The sequence below is a fragment of the Misgurnus anguillicaudatus genome, chromosome 17, assembly GCF_027580225.2.
Source record: "Misgurnus anguillicaudatus chromosome 17, ASM2758022v2, whole genome shotgun sequence".
Lineage (NCBI taxonomy): Eukaryota > Metazoa > Chordata > Actinopteri > Cypriniformes > Cobitidae > Misgurnus > Misgurnus anguillicaudatus.
This window is the reverse complement of record NC_073353.2, coordinates 6,992,033-7,015,000: the sequence shown is the minus strand read 5'-3', so window position 1 is coordinate 7,015,000 and position 22,968 is coordinate 6,992,033. Positions and strand designations below refer to the sequence as shown.

The following is a 22,968-nucleotide window of genomic DNA, read 5'->3' as shown; positions in this document are numbered from 1 at the left end:
GATGCTCCGATCGATCGGCTACAGATCGGTATTGGAAGATAACGGCATTAAATATCTCGATCTGTACTCGCTATATTTGCAGATCTCATAAACCGATCTTTCAGTTTAATTTTGTCCTCATAGGGCTCCTGAATGTGGATGCAATTAGACTTCGTTCACACTGCAAACATTAATGATCAATTCTGATTTTTGCTCAGATCAGATTTTTTGTTTGACTGTTCACACTTGTGGCTAAAATCAGACAGCTGTGTGAACTGTTCGTGGTCCTGAACTGCATCGCATGCGCAAAAGAGCAATACTACGTTACACGGTAATATGGAAATGAACATGCAGACTACAGTGCATGGGTCTGCGACACGGGGCGACAGTGGCTCAGTGGTTCATGTAGGTTGTCTACAAACCGGAAGGTTGGTGGTTCAATCCCCGGCTCCACCGGACCAAGTGTCGAGGTGTCCTTGAGCAAGACACCTAACCCCAGCTGCTCCCGACGAGCTGGATGGCGCCTTGCATGGCTGACACCGCCGTCGGTGTATGAATGTGTGCGTGAATGGGTGAATGTGAGGCAAAACTTGTAAAGCGCTTTGGATGGCCATAGGTCTGTTAAAAGCGCTATATAAATGCAGTCCATTTACCATTTACCATTTACTGAGCGGGTGTTGCGGACTTCATATGGAGCTGCGCCATCCGACACGTTTTATCTCAGTTCCGTGGGAGCGTACGATATGAGCCAAGGCAGTCTGTTCCGGGTCACGTGCAGGTCCGTCATCTGGACAACGCTTCAGGAAAGTCAAACACACTTATTTGCATGTTAGGGGCTTTCAAGTATAAGGTGATGTGCAACAAAAGCTTAATATTTAGGGGGTTTTTACACTTGGTATTAAGATGTGTTTTCATCGATCGGATCACAAGTGGACGAGAGAGACACATTACGTTTACACCTGGTATTTAAATCTGTCTCTTTTGTCCACTTTCGACCGCTGCTGTGCTGAATACTATGAGAGGGTGGTCTGTGAGACGGTGGGCGAGTCTTTCTGCTGTCATTCAAACCCGAGCGGGAGTAATTATGAGTTTATATGGACGCAAACTAATATTATGTCGGAGTGCACTGCTTGTTTAGCAAGTAAACATGCTGCACAGTGTTTTGTACATGAGTATGTAAGAGCTTTCTTTGAATTTTCAGCGCAATTGATGAAATAGGATCGCGCAACTTTCACACGCTTTCAAAACGAAACTACGGAGATCAGCCGCTTAGTTTTATCAATGAAAGGCTAAAAATAGCGCTGTTCACCGAATGTTCACGCCAGAAGTCAAAAAAGACGTAAAACTTGTGTTTAATACCTCAGATTAGATAAATGGGTGGCTGTTCGAACGCATTCAACCACATGTGCGTTCCGCAACTCCAAAGCGATCCGATCGAAAGTGGTTTCGACTACCTCTGGATGTGGTTGAAAGTGGTCGAAAGTGGACGAGCTCAAAACGTTTTGAACACCGTTTACACCTGGCATTAACGTCGTCCACTTGTGATCCGATCGACGAAAACACATGTTAATGCCAAGTGTAAACAGCCTCTTAATGTTCTTGAATGTTTTTAAGTGGTTTTGCAAACACGTCGTTGGTGCATATTTCTGCAATTGTGACGCACATCAATCTACAATGACGTAAAAGTCGCATGAATTCCAAAATGACTGTTCAGACTGAGGTCACATTGGAAAACATCCGACCTGTATCTGATTTAGAACCACAATTGGAAGTGGCTCAAATCAGAATCTAAAAGATCAGATTCCATGTGGTTTGTGCTGTTCACACAGTCATACAAAGAGACAGACATGGGTCACATATGAGCAGAAAATCGGATTTTGATGGCCGTGTGAGACCACATTTACGCAGTGCGAGCATTTTTATAACCTGTTGCTCATGTGTGACATGCAGATTTTGATTTCTCTCTCTGCCTTTACAGAGATATGTGTATTTTCTATGAGGACGCGGTCCGGTCAACAGCACGACGCGTCTTCATATCCCCATCAAACTGCGTTTACAACACATCTATCGCGGACAATAGCATCCTCATGCCAAAAGTTTATTATTTGCATGCGTCGCACATTGCGCCACAAGTATGATAGGGCCCCTTATGTTTGAGTCTGTATCAGATGAAGATACAGAATTTGAGGAATAATCAAGTGTTTGGAGATTGTTAATGGATGTTTCTGAGTGGTAAGTTTGTGTTTTTCTATGGCACCTTTAACTACTTGAGCAAGTGATAGATGTGAATACTGTCTGTGTGTTTATATCAAATGGAGAACTGTTAATGTGTGCACTCAACACAAAGAATAAAACTAAATCACCCCGATCCTCATTATCAAATGAAGGCATTATAAAAATAGAGTATAAAAATCTATATACTATATCAGACATCAATAATAACTGTTAGGTTCGACTCAAGTACCCTGAATATTCATCCTCCTCCTCAGAGTCACAGATGTGAATCTCGAGAGAGTTACATGGGGCCGAAATAGAGGAGCGGCTTGCAGCGGTTTCAAGCGGCTTTGCATGAGACGGGTCTATCGCGAGTTCAAGTTCAGCTGTATTTCTGTGGGTCTGTTCCGGCAGAAGTCCACCTAACATCACTGAACACAGGTTAATATTTTCATCATCAGCCTCTTCCTCATCTCTCTCCTCCCTCTCCACGGAAAGAGGTAAAGGAAATACTGGCTTTAACAGTGGCTTTCTTTCATCGGGGAGGTGACGAGAGGACGTCAGCGCAGTCCCAACAACAACATCTTCTTCATAAACACTACAGCTAGAGCTCAGTGGAGCGTCAATGGAGGAGCAACGCCACGGATGGCTTCCTGAGCTCTGGTTCACGAGCGAGCCAGAGCCGGATGATTTCATATCTTGAGCTTTGAGATGTTGTGTCGCTATCGTCTCATACGTCACCCCTTCCTCCTCTGTCTCTTCATCTAACTCTTCGTGTTCCTCTCTGTTCTGCTTCATCTTCTGAAGGATGTCCGTGTCCTCTATGAGTTCGCTGATGGATTCAGCACGGATGAGGAGAACATTAATCTGATGTTGACACTGGAAGGAGCTCTGGAGAAGTGAAAAATGGCAGAAAATAAGATGATAACTCTCTTTCTTTCTCTCTCTCTGACACAGGACATGATCATTGTGGTATAAATTTTAACACTTAAAACTAGGGAAGTGCATGAATGGTCGAATATTTGAATATTTGATCTGCAATAGTTAGAAAAAATGCTATTTGAATGTTTGTTTTTAATGGTCCACTGCAGGGTTAAGGCTACTGATCATTTAAAGGGGGCACTTTTTTAAGATGTCAAATAAAAATTTGGAGTCCCCAGAGTACATATGTAAAGTTGTAGCTCAAAATATCATATAGATAATTTATAATAACATGTTAAAATTCCCACTTTGTAGATGTGAGCAAAGATGCGGTTTTGGGTGTGTCTTTTAAAATGCAAATGAGTTGATCTCTGCACTAAATGGCAGTGCTGTGGTTGGATAGTGCAGATTAAGGGGCGGTATTATCTCCTTCTGACATCACAAGGGTAGCCAACATTCAATGACCTATTTTTTCACATGCTTGCAGAGAATGGTTTATCAAAACTAAGTTACTGAGTTGATCTTTATCAAGTTTTCTAGGTTGACAGAAGCACCGGGACCCAATTATAGCACTTAAAAACTTGGAAAAAGTCAGATTTTCATGATATGTCCTTTTCACTTCACCTTTAATGTCTTTTACAGACTTTAATGTAAAATATACATAAAAATTTATTTGAATGTATTTCTGATTGTTTTGGCACTTCAGATCGCAGACTAATTTAAGTATTTAGAGTTTTAAACCCAGGTTGTCAGTTTTTGTCCACCGGCTCACATGTTATTTGAGGTGCTCTGCCTCATCATGTCAGATTTGTTAGCTTCCTGTTATAAAGCCTACTTTATTTTGTTAATACAGAGCTAAACGAGACAGACACGAAGAACTTAACGGAGCACATTTATTATATGCGGTGCTCTGTGGAAAATGAACCGGATAACTGCAGATGGCTACTGTTCGCTTTAACAGCAAACAGTAGCAATAGCTCTGTCTTTGCTAAGATGACTTTGCACAGTCAGCAGTAAGGTATCAAGTCAGCTTACGTTATTTGTAAAAGAATGTTATTCAGATATTCTTGTTAGATCCGTCTGTTGTTTTTACCCGATAACCATGGAGCAGCGTTTCTCTGCAGCCGGCATTATTATAGTGAGAAAACCAGGCTTTCACCGGAGCAGGGCCGGGTTTCTCGAAAGCATCGTAAGGCTAAGTAGATCGATATATATTATAAGTAGATACATATATTGTGGATATTTCCTAAACCTTCTGTGAAATTGTGACAAAAAAATTCATAAAACTTCAAAAACGTTGGTCTTATTTAACGTAATTTAAATAAACGAATATTCAATCTTATATTACTGAAAAATGCCTATCCCTACTTAAAACGAAAAACTCCTGACTCAAGAACACTACAAAGTGTGCTCTATTAGCTATACCACAAACATCTTAATATTATGAAACATGGCTGGTTATTGCAGGTTATTTACTGTAGTTTAACACTAAGCTCTAGTGTTGTCATCTTCATTTAGGTATGGGCGATTTCATGCTAAATTCATATATATCTCTGTTTTCTACAAAGCAAAATTAATGTTTACATGCAAGTCAAAGCCTCATGTAAGATGTCACAAACACAGTGTATGATGAAAATCACATTCAAAGACAGGCGTTTCATCCCTGCTTGAAAATATACAGCTGCACAGCATGCAAACCACTTGGAAAGTTTACGTTTGACCTCAGTGTACATTACTGACAGAGCTTCTGTTGTTAAGAATGAGGATCATATCGGACCATACCGATATAGATGCTATTGCCTCATCCTGCTAAAAAAAAAATCAGTTATATAACTAAACTCAATATACCATCCAGCCCTATCTCCACTGAGAAGTTCACTGCTATAACAAGATGAGCTTCTTTATGTTTTTAAAGTGTCAAAGTAACCAATATGAGTGAAAAATAACCAGCAAACTGCACATCTTTCACACTGATACGTTTTAAGTGATTTATTGACTTTTTATTGAAGATATCTGTGCTCACATTTCCAGCATATTTTGATCTTATATGTTCTCAATGTGTTTGTGCACAAAACAAACTTACCAGAACTGCAGGAAGATTTACTTTCTGATAAAAGAAGTGAATAAGAAGTCTTGGAAGGACCCGGATGACTAACGGCACCATCAGCAGACAGACGACAACAGCAATCAGTAAATCTGAAACTGATCAACACATCATCATCATCATCATCTTCATCTGCTGGATTATAGACCATAAAATATAGAGTAAGATCTCTCAGCTAAGATCACAAGAGATGAGATGAACTTGTATTAGTTACTAACAGGTTTTACTCATGTAATGTGTTATATTTTTGTAAGGAATACAGTTGATGTAATGGTCCTGTGGTCTTGATACCTGAGATGCTGCCTGTTGTAGGGGTGGATGGGATGGATTCACACACTGCAGGCTTGCTAGAAGATTTGTATTTTACGATGCTGACAGTCACACAATATCTTTGTCCGGGTGTCAGGTTATCCAGAGTCACGTTGTTTAACCCCTCTGTTATATTAAACTGTATACCAACACAAAGAGCATGCAATGGTTTATTCCTTACATATACTCTCAGTATGTCTGACACTCTTTGGGTAATGTTCAGAAAAGTTAGAGAATGAGAAATATTCTCACATGCATTTATTTGCATGCTCATTACCAGATATTTAACGTTTAATGTCTGTCAGTATAAAGTTTATTTATCTCTGGACTGTTCTAGTTGTTGGGTTAAGTGTACTGTATCTACAGTAGTGGGTAAAAGTAATGTCAGATGGCTCGTATTTGAACAATATTAGTTTTAATGCACCTTGTCATTCAATATAAGAATCACAATATGAGGTGTATGGTACAAAATGGAAAAAAAACATTTAACTTTAAAAGGTATTTACTGGACAAAATTATTTAGTAAAAAAGCAACTTCAGGATATCATGTTGCAAGCATGTTGTTTGAAATAAAATGGGTAGAAAAATGAAACGGTTAAATTAAATAAAGCAAATATTGACTATAGTTTTTTCTGTTATTAATCTTCTCTTGCAGTAATATTTTGTAGTCATTCTCCTAGGTCTCCTACTCAGGAATCTTTGTAAATGTGTTGTGTGTCTTATTTTGCTTCTTCCCAATGATTTAGTTTACATTCCAAACACAGCTATAAAACATGCATACAATTGTTTTAATCTCCATAAACACCTTTCATTGTATATTTGAATCAAAAGTGAAGACACAAATTTGTGAATAAAGTTGGGACTGTACATACAGTTGCTGGACTGGACACTGTGTAATATAGTTTAATGTGTGTGTATGTGTTTGGACTGAAGGAGATGTAGTAATAAAGTGCAGTCAGATGTGATATAGATCATTTGATCAGTGGTGTTCAGTATGAGGACACTACAGCACTACAGTTCCTCACCTCAGATCCATTTTCAATGCTGATCTTGAGTATATATTCTAGTCTAAAGGAGTAGATGCTGTAGAGATGAGGAGAAGGTGCTTGAAGGTTCACACAGAGAGACAGAGCAGCACAGTTCGTGAGCGACACCAGCGGAGGCTCCAGCGTGGCTTCAGGAGAGAAGAAGAAGAAAACATTCTGCTGAGAAAAACTCCATCGACTGATCTCTACTAGTTTAATATACATAAAGCAGAGATAAAAGAGTGTGATCTGAAACTGTCAAGTATCGGCAAGGGCAGGCTGATATTTAACTTTGCCTTCTTTACACTTTCAAACTCACATTCACTTTAGTTGCTGGGTACAGTATGTAAGGTTTTCTGTATAGCGGGTTTGCAAACTGTGAGAAATGATGTATGCATGATAAGGATTCAAACTGACTTATTGTACAGTAACCTAAAAAAGGATCAGCAATTTTTCTTCACTAAAGCCTTTAATAGCAGACCGTTTGTACAAAATGCATTGCATGCACGAGTTCAACCTGTTGATCTTGTCTGGTGCATGCGCAAAGGTTTCAGTTCAGCAGTTTTAGCAACGGAGATAAAAGGAATCTCCTTTATATATATATTATTATTCAAGTAAGTGACATCTGACAAGTGTTGTAAATATGTTTGAAAATTTTTTAGTGTTTTATTTGGTTAAATGTACCTCAAAGTTTCCATAACAACCTTGGGAAAGTAGCTGTATTTCCAATTTAATATGTATGTCAATCTATTCAAATATATATCTATATTTGTTCAAACTTTTGTTTAATTGCATGTTTGCAAGTCTCATAATAGCACATCGTGGTGCTTAGACTGACACACACTCAGTTGTAACCTGGCACTAGGGCTGTCACGATTATGACATTTGACTGACAGTTAATTGTCTAATAAATGATGACGATTAATTGCCTGTTTTAGGACTTCGGCGATTATGACGATTAATTGTCTGTTTTATTGCTTTGACATTTAATTTAGTTCACGAAAAATACATTTGTTCAAAGAATTGTTGTGATTATTTAAATTAAATCTTTTGCAAGGTTTATCTGGCAGTAAATATTAATTAAATGAATATATCTTGAAAAAACTGAAAATTCTTCATAAGAAATAAACACAGTAAAGTGTCTAAAAAAATAACTGAAAAAATAAAAATGCAATGAAAAATATAGCTGCAAGCAGCGATGGCGGGCCCTCGCACGGTTTTTTACCGCTACACGGTGCCTCCGAGAAAACGATGCACGGTGGGCACGTGCATCAAGTGGGTAAATATCAGTGGACTATTTCATGTTGCTACTGACCAATTTGGGTACTGTAGGTAAAAGAAACCCCACATTTTAGACAAACGGGGGCACTAGTGAGCCACTAAATAGACACGCCTTTATCTGACCTTTTTGTCAACACTTAACAGCCGACAACTCTAATGTGTGTGCCAAATTTAAAGTTAATCTAAGCACGCCATGAGCCTTAAATATGCCTGAAATTAAAGAAAAGTTTGAAGCGTTGCCATGGCAACAGCATTCGAGATGTCAAAAATTCCTTCGCAATTTAGCATCTACAATGTCTCAGCATCATGTTGACCACTTTTGGTGTCAATCACAAAAACATTCTAGGAGGAGTATTTAAAAGAACATCACATGGAACTGTCAAAAAAATCAACCTTTGTGACTGCAACACTTCTTGGCGCCTGGTGGTGGCGCTATACCCGAGACTCACAATAGGCACATCGATGCGATCAGAATCTTCAGACGAACAAACACCCGGTGTGTCATCACAATAAGACATTTTTTACCTTAGATATCAGACACTTCTTGTTTCTCTGATTTCGCCATGAATTTGTCGCCTCGCCATGACAGAACCGTTCGAGATATCAAAAATCCCTTCGCAAATTAGCAAGAACAATGTCTCGCCATCATGTTCACCACGTTTGGTGTCAATCCCATGAATCCCCTAGAAGGAGTATTTAAATGTTCACGTTATGCTTTTTTTAAACCATCAAAATTGGCCGAGTTCGTGTTGGGCGGAGCTAATTGTTTTTATTGTTAATGGTGTTGGGGTCTATGGTATATATATACGTACCAACTCTCGTACATGTGCGTACATGTTTGCCCGATTTGTGCACCAATAATTGTTTTGCATTATAGGGGCCGCTACAGAGCTCTACTGCCACGCCCGTGTTCCAGCGTTTGCCCGGTCCTAATGGCCGACGACTTTGAGGTCTGTGCCAAATTCCTGGTGTTTTCGAGCATGTTAAGGCACCCAAAGTGCATGCCAAGTGCTTAAATATGCCTGAAAATGAAAGTAAAATTTGACGTGTTGCTATGGGAGCAGCATTCGAGATATCAAAAATCTCTTCGCAATTTATCATCTACAATGCCTCAGCATCATGTTGACCACTTTTGGTGTCAATCGCATGAAAATCCTAGGAGGAGTATTTAAAAGTTCACCGCATGCAACTGTCAAAAAATCCACCTTTTGTGACTGCCACACTTCCTGGTGCCTGTTGGTGGCGCTATACCCGAAACTCACAATAGGCACATCGATGCGATCGGAATCCTTGGCCGAACATACACAATGCGTTTCATCCCAATAAGACATTTTTTGCTTTAGATATTAGACAATTCCTGTTTCTCTGAATTCGCCATAAATTTGTCGCCTCGCCATGGCAACACCGTTCGAGATATCAAAAATCCCTTCGCAATTTAGCAAGTCCAATATCTTGACATCATGTTCACCACGATTGGTGTCAATCGTATGAATTCCCTAGGAGAAGTATTTAAAAGTTCATGACTGACACACTTCCTGGCGCCTGGTGGTGGCGCTATACCCGGGAGTCACAATAGGCACATCGATGCGATCGGAATCTTCAGAAGAACAAACACACCGCATTGCATCACAATAAGACTTTTTTTGCCTTAGATATTAGACAATTCCTGTTTCTCTGAATTCGCCATAAATTTGTCGCCTCGCCATGGCAACACCGTTCGAGATATCAAAAATCCCTTCGCAATTTAGCAAGTCCAATATCTTGACATCATGTTCACCACGTTTGGTGTCAATCCCATGAATCCCCTAGAAGGAGTATTTAAAAGTTCACTGCATGCATTTTTTAAACAATCCAAAATGGCTGACTTCCTGTTGGGCGGAGCTAAAATGTTAGAGGGCGAAAGTTGTTCGGATCGATGAGATCTATATGCGTACCAACTCTCGTACATGTGCGTACATGTTTGCACGATCTGTGCACCAATGTTTTTTCTTGCATTACAGGGGGCGCTACAGAGCCCCTGTGCCACGCCCGTGTTCCAGCCTTTGCCCGTTCGCAATGACGGACGACTCTGATGGCTGTGCCAAATTTCAAGAGTTTTCGAGTATGTTAAGGCACCCAAAATGCCCAAAAGTGTTAAAAAAAATAAAAATAATTAAAGCTGCAAGCAGCGATGGAAGGGCCCTCGCACGCATGTGCACCGCCACCCTATGGCATTAGTTAAGCAGTGAACCAGGGGGATATGAATTAAAGTGGGTAAATACAGGTGGATATTCAAAGGACAAAAAATGTGCCACACCGCCTGTGTGCAGCAGGTGGCGCTATGACTGTACCTGATTATTGTTATATTGACGTGTTCAGGCCGGGACCCTTAACAAACTTGTGAAGTCGGGGGCAGATCGGATAATGTATGCCTGAATTACAACAGCTTCCTGTTTCATGGTGAAATATCACACTTTGCCAGGCTGCCACAGACACGCCCTTCAACGAAAAGTCAAGATCTTCGTAATTTATCACGGCAAAGGGCTTAACATCAGTCTGACCAAATATGATGATGATTTGATTAAATCTCTAAGAGCAGTAAATCACAGCGTAAAACATGGCATTTCCTGCTACCTCTAGGTGGCGCTATGACTGAAGCTGAATATTGGCATTAAAATGTGTTCAGGTCAAGACTCTTATCAAACATGTGAAGCGTGGGTCAGATCGGACATTGTATGCCTGAGTTATAACAACTTCCTGTTTCATGGCGAAAATGTCGAACTTTGTCCGGCCGCCACGGACACACCCTCCAACGAAAAGTCAAGATCTCCGCAATTTAGCATCGCAAAAGCCTTTAGATGAGACTGACCAAATATGATAATGATCGGATTAAATCGCTAGGAGGAGTTCGTTAAAGTGCGACGCTTGGAAATGTCAAAAAATGACAGAGAAAATTCAAAATGGCCGACTTCCTGTGGGGTTTAGAGCTTCGCTCCAAGAGACTTTTTTCTAGGTCTTGGGGTGCTTGATGTTCCTACCAAATTTCGTATCTGTATGTTTTTCGTAGTGGGGGGGCTGTTCTCTTGAAATTTTGCAGGTGGCGCTATCGAGCCATTTCTACACGCCCACTTCTGACGCCTATACTACATGTAAATTTTCGCCACTTCTGACGCATGTGCAAATTTTCATGAGTTTTCGGGTATGTTTAGGCCTTCAAAAATGCGATTCATTTCGGAATATAATAATAATAATAATAATAATAATAATAATAATAATAATAAACGAAGCAAAAACAATAGGGCTTTGCACCCACGGTGCAGGCCATTCTGGCCTGCTCCTCGGTGCTCGGGCCCTAAAAATAAAAAAAAAAAATAAATTGAAGCTGCAAGCAGCGATGGAAGGGCCCTCGCACGGATGTGCACTGCCACCCTATGGCATTAGTTAAGCAGTGAACCAGGGGGATATGAATTAAAGTGGGTAAATATAGGTGGATATTCAAAGGACAAAAAATGTGCCACATTGCCTGTGTGCAGCAGGTGGCGCTATAACTGTACCTGAGTATTGTTATATTGACGTGTTCAGGCCGGGACCCTTATGAAACTTGTGAAGTCGGGGGCAGATCGGATAATGTATGCCTGAATTACAACAGCTTCCTGTTTCATGGCGAAATATCATATTTTGCCAGGCTGCCACGGACACGCCCTTCAACGAAAAGTCAAGATCTCCGCAATTTATCATTGCAAAGGGCTTAAGAACAGTCTGACTAAATATGATGATGATTGGATTAAATCTCTACGAGCAGTAAATCACAGCGTAAAACATGGCATTTCCTGCTACCTCTAGGTGGCGCTATGACTGAAGCTAAATATTGGCATTAAAATGTGTTCAGGCCAAGACCCTTATCAAACATGTGAAGCGTGGGGCAGATTGGCCATTGTATGCCTGAGTTAGAACAACTTCCTGTTTCATGGCAAAAACGCTGAAATTTGTCAGGCTGCCACGGACACACCCTCCAACGAAAAGTCAAAAGCTCCGCAATTTAGCATCGCAAAGGCCTTTAGATGATACTGACCAAATATGATGATGATCAGATTAAATCTCTGGGAGGAGTTTGTTAAAGTATGACGCTTGGAAATGTCAAAAAATGACAGAGAAAATTCAAAATGGCTGACTTCCTGTGGGGTTTAGAGCTTAGTTCCAAGAGACTTTTTTGTAGGTCTTGGGGTGATAGATGATCCTACCAAATTTTGTATCTGTACGTTTTTCGTAGTGGGGGGGCTGTTCTTTTGAAATTTTGCAGGTGGCGCTACCGAGCCATTTCTACATGCCCACTTCTGACGCCTATACCACATGTAAATTTTCACCACTTCTGACGCGTGTGCAAAATTTCATGAGTTTTTGAGCATGGTTAGGCCTTCAAAAATGCGATTCATTTCGGAAAATAATAATAATAATAATAATTAAAACTGCAAGCAGTGATGGAAGGGCCCTCGCACTCATGTGCACCGCCACTCTATGGCCTTAGTAAAGCAATAAACCAGGGGGATTTAAATTTCCGTGGATAAATATAGGTGGATATTCAAAGGAACTTTGAAGTGCCACTACTCCTTTATGCAGCAGGTGGCGCTATGATTGTAATTGATTGTTGTAACATTGATGTGTTGAGGCCAGGACCCTTGTCAAACGTATGATGTCTGTGACAGGTCGGACATTGCATGTCTGAGTTACAACAGCTTTCTCATGGCGAAAAATCAAACTTTGACAGGCCACAACGGACACGCCCCTTTAACGAAATGTCAAGATCTTCACAATTTATCATTGTGAAGTCCCTAAGTTCAGACTGACCAAATATGATGATGATCTGAATACATTTCAATGAGCAGTAAATCACAGTGTAAAACATGTCATTTCCTGCTTCCAGCAGGTGGCGCTATAACTTTTACTGAATATTGCCATGTTGATGTGTTCAGGAAAGGACAATTATCAAACTTGTGAAGCGTGGGTCAGATTGGACATTTTAAACCTGAGTTACAACAACTTCCTGTTTCATTGAGAAACACAGAAATTTGGCAAGCCGCCACATACACACCCTCCATTGAAATGTCAAGATCTCCGCAATTTAGCATTGCAAAGCCCTTTAGATGACACTCACCAAATATGATGATTATCTGATTAAATTTATAGGTGGAGTTTGTTAAAATACGAAGGCCAGAAATGGCAAAATTTGCACTCAAATTACAGAGAAAATTCAAAATGGCTGACTTCCTGTGGGGTTTAGAGCTTTGCTCCAAGAGACTTTTTTGTAGGTCTTGGGGTGATACATGATCCTACCGCATTTCGTATCTGTGCGATTAACGTAGCGGGGGGGCTGCTCTATTAAATTTTTGTAGGTGGCGCTATAGAGCCATTTTAACACCCCAAGTTCTGAAGCCTATATCACATGAAGATATTCGCCACTTTTGACACGTGTGCAACGTTTCATGACTTTTTGAGCTCGTTTAGGCTGTCAAAAATGGGATTCATTTAGCGATACTTTGCGAGGCCGCAACGGACACGCCCTTTAACGAAAAGTCAAGGTCGTTGCTATTTATCATCACACAAGGTCTTGAGATTAGACTGATGAAATATGATGTTGATATGGTTAAATCTCTAAGAGCAGTAAGTCACAGCATAAAAGGTGGTATTTCCTGCTGCCTCTAGGTGGCGCTATGACTGATACTGAATTATGCCATGTTGATGTGTTCAGGCCGGGACCCTTATGAAACGTGTGAAGTTGGGGGCAGATCGGACTATGTATGTCTGAATTACAACAGCTTCCTGTTTCATGGTGAAACATCACACTTTGCCAGGCCGCCACGGACATGCCCTTCAACGAAAAGTCAAGATCTTCGCAATTTATCACCGCAACAGGCTTAATATCAGTCAGACCAAATATGATGATGATTTGATTAAATCTCCAAGAGCAGTAAATCACAGCGTAAAACATAGTATTTCCTCCTACCTCTAGGTGGCGCTATGAGTGAAGTTAAATATTGGCATTGAAATGTGTTCAGGCCAAGACCCTTATCAAACGTGTGAAGCGTGGGGCAGATTGGACATTGTATGCCTGAGTTACAGCCACTTCCTGCTTCATGGCGAAAATGCCGAAATTTGTCAGACCGCCACGGACACGCCCTCCGACGAAAAGTCAAGATCTCCGCAATTTAACATCGCAAAGGCCTTTAGATGAGATTGACCAAATATGACGATGATCGGATTAAATCTGTAGGAGGAGTTCGTTAAAGTATGAAGCCTGGAAATGACCAAATTTGCACAAAAATCAAGGCAAAAATTCAAAATGGCTGACTTCCTGTTGGGTTTAGAGCTTCGCTCCAAGAGACTTTTTTGTAGGTCTTGGGGTGATAGATGATCCTACCAAATTTCGTATCTGTACGTTTTTCGTAGCGGGGGGGCTGTTCTCTTGAAATTTTGCAGGTGGCGCTATCGAGCCATTTCTACACGCCCACTTCTGGCGCCTATACCACATGTAAATTTTCGCCACTTCTGACATGTGTGCAAAATTTCATGAGTTTTCGAGCATGTTTCGCCCCTCAAAAATGCGATTCACTTTGGAGAAGAAGAAGAATAAATAATAATAATAATAATAATAATAATAATAATAATAAACCGAGCAAAAACAATAGGGTCCTCGCACCCCGGTGTGCTCGGGCCCTAAATATAGCTGCAAGCAGCAATGCCGGGGTCAAGCCGAAAAGGGCAGAAAAGGATGTAAAATTGAGATTGGATAAGCAGATTGAAGACCCTAGGTAAACCTAATGATTTCAGATGAAAAAACAAAAAAGTTATCCACAAAAATAATCTATGTTCTTGTCTATTGCAATCGTTCTTCTGTTATTGACAATCATGGAACATTAGAGCACTGAAGGACATGTGAGTGGTGTTTGCAGTGGCAAAACATGGGTCACATCATGTTACAACAAGTTTAATTAGTCAAAAGGAAAATCCCGGTGTCTCAACGATTTTCTGATGTAGAGATATAGCTTTTGCAAAAACGGTTGATAAGGTATTTTCAATGGTTGCTAGGGAGTGAATTGGCAACCACCAGTGATTATAGTCCAAGACATAAAAGGAATAATCCATGATGACTGTGGTTTTAGATGTGTTGTTGCAGTAGTTTTAGCCAAAAATACCATATTCTATCTCAGAACCAGTAGGTGGGGCAATGACAAAATTGTGCATGCAACATCAGGTCATGATTGTGTTACATCTAGCTAGTTTTATGACGATACACTTTAGTTTAGTTAAGAAACAGTTGTATGACCATAAGGCTGGCTTGATATCAAAGGTTTTGTTCAATTATAAGGCCATCTAGTGGTGCAAGCATACATTTTTTTGTGTGTGGCCTCGGAATGTGCTCATACATCAGCGTATCAAATCTGGTGAAAAAAAATATTTTCGTTACAAAGTTACAACCATTTATGTGTAAAAAACACAGAATTTGAAGGTAATTTTTCGTTTTTTGCAATTTTCGGCCATTTCTGATGAAAATTTTAATATAACGCCAATAGAACTTTTTGTTAAGAAGGTAAGGTTAGTTTCTTCCTATGGTGTTTTTGAGTCGATCGGAATAACGCTCGCGGAGATATTCGTGCGTGTTTTTTAAGCGCTATTTTGCTGCGCAGGGTTAACCGTAAAGCGAATTCTGGCATGTTTGGTATCGTTGGACTCGGCAACTATTCCGAACTCCAAAGAAACAAGTCCCGTGAAAATACGTCAATCCGAGCCAAAGTTATAGGTGTATAAAACATTTCTCTGGCCACTAGGTGGCGCTGCGACGAAACTGTGCATGCACCCTCAGTTCCTAACTGGCATCAGAAGTACCTAGTGTCGTGTCAATAGGCCTAAGTTTGACGAAGATACAGCCTAAAATCTGTTTTTTTGCGCTCTACGTAAAATTTGTTAAGGCGGTATACGACAACGGATTGCTGTATCGAAATTCTTTTGATAACTTTTTGCCATGAGTGTCTCAAGATGATACATACCAATTTTCATGGCAATCGGACAAAAGCTCTAGGACGAGTTCGAAAAAGTAGGTTTTACGAATAATTCAAAATGGCGGACAAATTTTCATGACGGAAAATAACGACATAGGGTCCAATGGAATCGTCTTGAGCCAAGGAATCAGAGGAACCAAGAATTTTGTTTCTAGGGTTTACGGATCAGAAGTTATAAGCAAAAACATAAGTGCAACTTTGGACTGTTGGTGGCGCTAGTGGGTTAGACATAGAGACTCCAAATTTGCTGTGGGGACACATTGGACTGTCCTTTATCAGTGTGCCAAATTTCATAACTTTCCTACGTACGGTTCTATGGGCTGCCATAGACCGCAATGGCGGAAGAAGAATAACTAATAATAATAATAAAATTAAGAAAACTAACAAATACAATAGGGTTCTACGCCCCTTCGGGGCTTGACCCCTAATTAAAACTGCAAGCAGTGATGGAAGGGCCCTCGCACTCATGTGCACCGCCACTCTATGTCCTTAGTAAAGCAATAAACCAGGGGGATTGAAATTTCCGTGGATAAATATAGGTGGATATTCAAAGGAACTTTGAAATGCCACTACTCCTTTATGCAGCAGGTGGCGCTATGATTGTAATGCATTGTTGTAACATTGATGTGTTGAGGCCAGGACCCTTGTCAAACGTATGATGTCTGTGACAGGTCGGACATTGCATGTCTGAGTTACAACAGCTTTCTCATGACGAAAAATCAAACTTTGACAGGCCACAACGGACACGCCCCTTTAACGAAATGTCAAGATCTTCACAATTTATCATTGTGAAGTCCCTAAGTTCAGACTGACCAAATATGATGATGATCTGAATACATTTCAATGAGCAGTAAATCACAGTGTAAAACATGTCATTTCCTGCTTCCAGCAGGTGGCGCTATAACTTTTACTGAATATTGCCATGTTGATGTGTTCAGGACAGGACAAATATCAAACTTGTGAAGCGTGGGTCAGATTGGACATTTTAAACCTGAGTTAGAACAACTTCCTGTTTCATTGAGAAACACAGAAATTTGGCAAGCCGCCACATACACACCCTCCATTGAAATGTCAAGATCTCCGCAATTTAGCATTGCAAAGCCCTTTAGATGACACTCACCAAATATGATGATTATCTGATTAAATTTATAGGAGGAGTTCGTTAAAATACGAAGGCCAGAAATGGCAAAATTTGCACTCAAATTACAGAGAAAATTCAAAATGGCTGACTTCCTGTGGGGTTAAGAGCTTTGCTCCAAGAGACTTTTTTGTAGGTCTTGGGGTGATACATGATCCTACCGCTTTTCGTATCTGTGCGATTAACGTAGCGGGGGGGCTGCTCTACTGAATTTTTGTAGGTGGCGCTATAGAGCCATTTTAACACCCCAAGTTCTAAAGCCTATATCACATGAAAATATTCGCCACTTTTGACACGTGTGCAACGTTTCATGACTTTTTGAGCTCGTTTAGGCTGTCAAAAATGGGATTCATTTAGCGATACTTTGCGAGGCCGCAACGGACACGCCCTTTAACAAAAAGTCAAGGTCGTTGCTATTTATCATCACACAAGGTCTTGAGATTAGACTGATGAAATATGATGTTGATATGGTTAAATCTCTAAGAGCAGGAAGTCACAGCATAAAAGGTGGTATTTCCTGCTGCCTCTAGGTGGCGCTATGACTGATACTGAATTATGCCATGTTGATGTGTTCAGGCCGGGACCCTTATGAAATGTGTGAAGTTGGGGGCAGATCGGACTATGTATGTCTGAATTACAACAGCTTCCTGTTTCACGGTGAAACATCACACTTTGCCAGGCTGCCACGGACACGCCCTTCAACGAAAAGTCAAGATCTTTGCAATTTATCACCGCAACAGGCTTAACATCAGTCAGACCAAATATGATGATGATTTGATTAAATCTCTAAGAGCAGTAAATCACAGCGTAAAACATGGTATTTCCTCCTACCTCTAGGTGGCGCTATGAGTGAAGTTGAATATTGGCATTGAAATGTGTTCAGGCCAAGACCCTTATCAAACGTATGAAGCGTGGGCCAGATTGGACATTGTTTGCCTGAGTTAGAGCCACTTCCTGTTTCATGGCGAAAATGGAGAAATTTGTCAGGCCGCCACGGACACACCCTCTGACGAAAAGTCAAGATCTCCGCAATTTAACATCGCAAAGGCCTTTAGATGAGATTGACCAAATATGACGATGATCGGATTAAATCTGTAGGAGGAGTTTGTTAAAGTATGAAGCCTGGAAATGACCAAATTTGCACAAAAATCAAGGCAAAAATTCAAAATGGCGGACTTCCTGTTGGGTTTAGAGCTTCGCTCCAAGAGACTTTTTTGTAGGTCTGGGGGTGATAGATGATCCTACCAAATTTCGTATCTGTATGTTTTTCGTAGCGGGGGGGCTGTTCTCTTGAAATTTTGCAGGTGGCGCTATCGAGCCATTTCTACACGCCCACTTCTGGCGCCTATACCACATGTAAATTTTCGCCACTTCTGACATGTGTGCAAAATTTCATGAGTTTTCGAGCATGTTTCGCCCCTCAAAAATGCGATTCACTTTGGAGAAGAAGAAGAATAAATAATAATAATAATAATAATAATAATAATAATAATAATAATAATAATAATAAACCGAGCAAAAACAATAGGGTCCTCGCACCCCGGTGTGCTCGGGCCCTAATAAAAAAATAATAAATTCGAGCAAAAACAATAGGGCTTCGCACCTTTCGGTGCAGGCCATTCTGGCCTGCTCCTCGGTGCTCGGGCCCTAATAAATTGACTACATCAGATTAGGCCTTAAATAATAATAATGTAGCCAATCATACTAAGGTCATATTAGAACTGGACCACATGTCTGTAACGGCTGCAAAAAATCAATTCCTTCAAGATCCTTAAGAATAGCATCCTTAATTTCCTTAAATTTGGAATTGCTGTTTTGGAAATGTATGTTTTACCTGCAGCTCCCCCTAATGTTTTTTGATGTGCAATTATTGCGATGGTCTGAAGTGTTGCATGCTTGAAGTGTAGGTGTTGTACTGTATGTATACAAAAACACTGCTTGTTCTTCTATCTGGTTCTTATTCTAAATGTATTAAGTGATATTAGCATCATTTAAACTCAGTTTTACTATAGCCTGTTAAAACATCATTTAAAGCTGTAAACCAGCACAAACTCTTCATCTGAGGAGTTTTATGAACTACATACTCTCCATTCAACTATTGATCTGTCAGTGTGTATTTACAATATACTCAAGAGGAGCTCAATGCTGAATTATTCAAGTATGGCCAGTTTATAAAATCACTGTTTTCTTTTAAGCCATTAATATGAACAGTATTTCAGTTTTTGCAAATGATTTTAAGTTTTGGTAACAAATATAGCTGAGCTGCCAGACTCAATGAAAGTAGATTAGAAGTATTTCATTTCTCTTCTATCTTTAGCTTCAGTGAAACAGCAGGACTCTTGCAGTGTTGTCCAGTCCTGTTACTCTCACTAGGTCCTATGACGTGGTGGAAACTTTATCCAGTAAAGATCGGGAGACTTGATGAGTTCAGTGTGGAGGTAGCAAGACTTGTGTCGTGTATATCATTCAATACAATAAAGACTAGAAAAGTCCGTTTTCAATGGGAAATCTGCTAAACAAATTATAACATATTCTCAAGCACTACAGTACACAGTGAACTAACAATGACTGCAAAACTTGGTGGACCAGAATAAGTGTCCAGGCGTAATATTTATTGGATATTTTTACTGTTTATTCATTCATTTTTTTAAATAAAAATACGTATTTAAACCCGTATTAAACTACCAGCCTCTAGTATGCAGTATGGACACTAAGACTAGAGAACTAAATGCTGCTGTGTATGAAGGCAGTGATGTCACATATCAACATAGTTGACAAATGCAGAGCAGTGTTGTCGAGGGACTTTTAGCAAAAACGTAAAAGCAAAAGACAAAGGACCAGTTGTAAGTCACACAGGTACATTTGTAGAAAAAGGCAAAAATACATTGCATGGGACAAAATGATAGATTTTTCTTTTATGCCAAAAATCATATATACATATATGATTACACACACAAGTACGTTTGTACATTTGTACCGTTATATATCCAAATTCCAAGCTTTATTTTTGTGAGTGGATGCAGCAAAGTCGCGATCAAAATTGATCAGAAACTCGCCTACAAACTTCAAACTTTTCAAATAGTTTCAAATCTCAGTCAAATATTGTCCTAACAAACCATACATCAACAGAAAGCTTATTTATTAAGCTTTCAGGTGATGTATTAATCTCAATTTTATAAAATTGACCTTTACGGCTGCATTTTTCGATAACGATTGAAATTAGCACTTGAGTTAATGTTTGTTAGTCATTCTCATGTGTTTCTCAAAGATGTAAAAGGATCGCTCACAGCTGGGATTCAAGTGTTACTTACGAATAACTATCCATTTGTCAAGTGCTGAAAGGTAACCTATAGGATGACTCGTAATTGTAGCAGACGCTTGTTTTTCAAATGTTTAGCTTAACGAGCTTCACCTGATGCACGTACTAATATAGTTAATAATATTGTTTATTTAAGCAATATTGCTCGAGTAGGAGTGTGATATAGCTCTATATCATCACGGCTGTGATTAGGCCAGAGGCACGAGGCCGTAGGCCGAGTGCCGGAGGCAATCACAGCCGTGATGATATAGAGCTATATCACACGACTCCGAGAGCGATATTGCTTTTATACAACAGTTCGACGGCACACGTTTGAAAAACGAAAACTAGAAAACAACAACGGAGTTATTTTAAAAGCCTCTTTGTTTGAGAACTACTTCTTCCGCCACGGATTTGAGGGCGGCCAGAATGACAGGTAAAACTTTCGGCTGCTTTGAAGCTCATAATAACTCAATGGACAGAAAAGCCGTTACTTTATATTACCGTTTCTTGGTCACAAAGTGTAGTTTTAAGATTAGTTCAGTCGAGAATGTATATGTATTATATTTAAATCTGCAGTCGATTAGTAAAGATAGCACCTGTTTGAATGTTTGCTTAGTGAGATTCGGTACGAATGAGAACCAAAGCATGAGTGGACGTCAGTGTTCACTCGCCCCGCTGACCACCGCCCTCTCTGGGCTACATATCTGAAAGGTATTCCCTGGCTCTCATGTTGGCCTTGTTTGTTTATGATCGTCAAAATGAGATCAAATCAGCAGTATTTGGTGTCATGATCAAACTATTACTTGTTTTTTTATTCATATTTAGTGTCTTTTGTGTTGTTATTGTTTTGCCGCGAGGTAAAAGTTAATAAAACTATACTTGTATAATGTTACTATTGCTTTCTCATTTATTCTTAACGCGATACGAGCACTCGATTATTATTATTAAACTTTGTTCTTGTCAGTACTATATAAAACTGTTTTTTATAAGTGTCAGAGAGATGTTTTTGCATGCTGCTTATAAATATACCAGTGGCGATATCTCATAACATGTTTTAATAGTCACGTCACGATTAAATAAATGATCAATGTCCACATTTAAAAGCTGCGGTGCTTACCTGCAGTTCCATGGTGTTTTCGCGTTCTGATAAGAAATATAACTTAGCTCCAGAAAAAAACGAGTGTTTATATTCCTCTTTCCAAGTGTTAATCGTCCACACGATGTGACAAGACATTTCTCCCATTAACTTTAACGTAACATCCAAGAGCGCTGATCTTTGACGAAATAATAACTTCTGATTGGGGATTCACAGACTGATTTATGAGCTAGTAAACTAATGAGACACACGGAGAGTGATTAAAACATCGCGTCTGTGTTTTTCCATTCAGAGATGAGCCTGCTTAGGACCTCCATTCACTAGGTGGCGGAATGATACAGTGAAGGTGAAGCGGTTACAGTGCCGTTATCAGCACAATATCGCATAGCTCTTAGCCAATCAGATTCGAGAACCAGAAAGAACTGTTGTATAATATTGTTTAATGACTAATTAAATGTTTTAATAATTTGTGCATCGTGAAATAATCATTTCCATATTTTGTTTGTCGTCCCACTGCGCAATGCCTTCTGCAGTTTATATTGTAGCTTAGATTACTATTTTTTGTTTATTTTATTATCTATGTTTATTTATTATTATGGCTTTCTGTGTAACAAAAATGTTACTTAATCAGCAATTTTCTATGCATTTACATTTAATCATTTAGCAGACACTTTTATCCAAAGCGACTTAAGAACATTGGTTGCGATCGAATAAGCAAAGGAGAAAGTTATGCATACTGTTAGTGCTGTGACAACTCCCTTTTAGTCTAGCATCAACTTAATGTTTGTATCATAATTTATGTAACATGTATGAGATCAGCTCATTTTCATTTTAAAAGGCGCATACAAAAAAGGCACATTTTTGCTCACACCTACAAAGTGGAAATATTAACATGTTTTATACCACGGGTCTGTTGAATGCTGCATTCTGATTGGCTGAGAAATGTTCTATGGGTGTTGATTATTTTTCTGTAAACCGCACACCTAACTTGTCAAATGTCTTAAAAATAGGCACCAGAGCAATGTTTGTGGTAACCGTGGTATAAGCGGAATAATTGACTCCGGTCCTCCGAACTATTTGAAAATAATGCACACCCGCTTCGCGTCGTGCCGCATTACCACCTTGGTGTGCATTATTTTCTTATAATTCAATGGCCCGTCGTCAACTATTCCTTACATAATAAATGATCTATATGGTATTTTGAGCTAAAACTTAACATATGTACTCTGGGGACATCAAAGATTTATTTGACATCTTTAAAAAGTCTTGTGAATTGTCCTTTTTTAAGATCTAAAGCTTAGTGTTAGAGAATAGATTGGTATTTTAAGATCATGCGTGGTTTGTATTTCTCTTACTGTTCTTGAAGGGTATAAATTCACTACAGCGTGCAGCACTTGATGTGTGGTTTCCCATGACAGCAGATACGTTGATATAATAGGTGTCCTCCAGGTCAGAAAACACTTCTGTAAGATTACACTGCAGAGGAGGAGATGTCACCTTCTCACAACCCTTTACCAGTATCTTACTCGTATTTCTGAAATACACAGAGAGAATTAATTCTGTCATT

At 39.7% G+C, this 22,968-nt stretch overlaps 1 protein-coding gene across 1 annotated transcript in view; it reads right to left on the bottom strand.

Moving 5' to 3' along the window:
• The window catches only part of crfb2 (cytokine receptor family member b2), a 35,273-nt gene that overhangs the window by 826 nt on the left and 11,479 nt on the right, over nt 1–22,968 (bottom strand). Inside the window, exons 3-7 of the mRNA XM_055215222.2 lie at nt 22,757–22,935; nt 6,553–6,701; nt 5,510–5,666; nt 5,198–5,316; nt 1–3,084 (exon numbers count right to left, since the gene is read on the bottom strand). The exon at nt 1–3,084 is cut by the window's left edge and continues 826 nt beyond it. Of these exons, the coding sequence (XP_055071197.2) occupies nt 2,425–3,084; nt 5,198–5,316; nt 5,510–5,666; nt 6,553–6,701; nt 22,757–22,935 (1,264 nt within the window). The 3' untranslated portion in view covers nt 1–2,424. The remainder of the gene's footprint in view (nt 3,085–5,197; nt 5,317–5,509; nt 5,667–6,552; nt 6,702–22,756; nt 22,936–22,968) is intronic.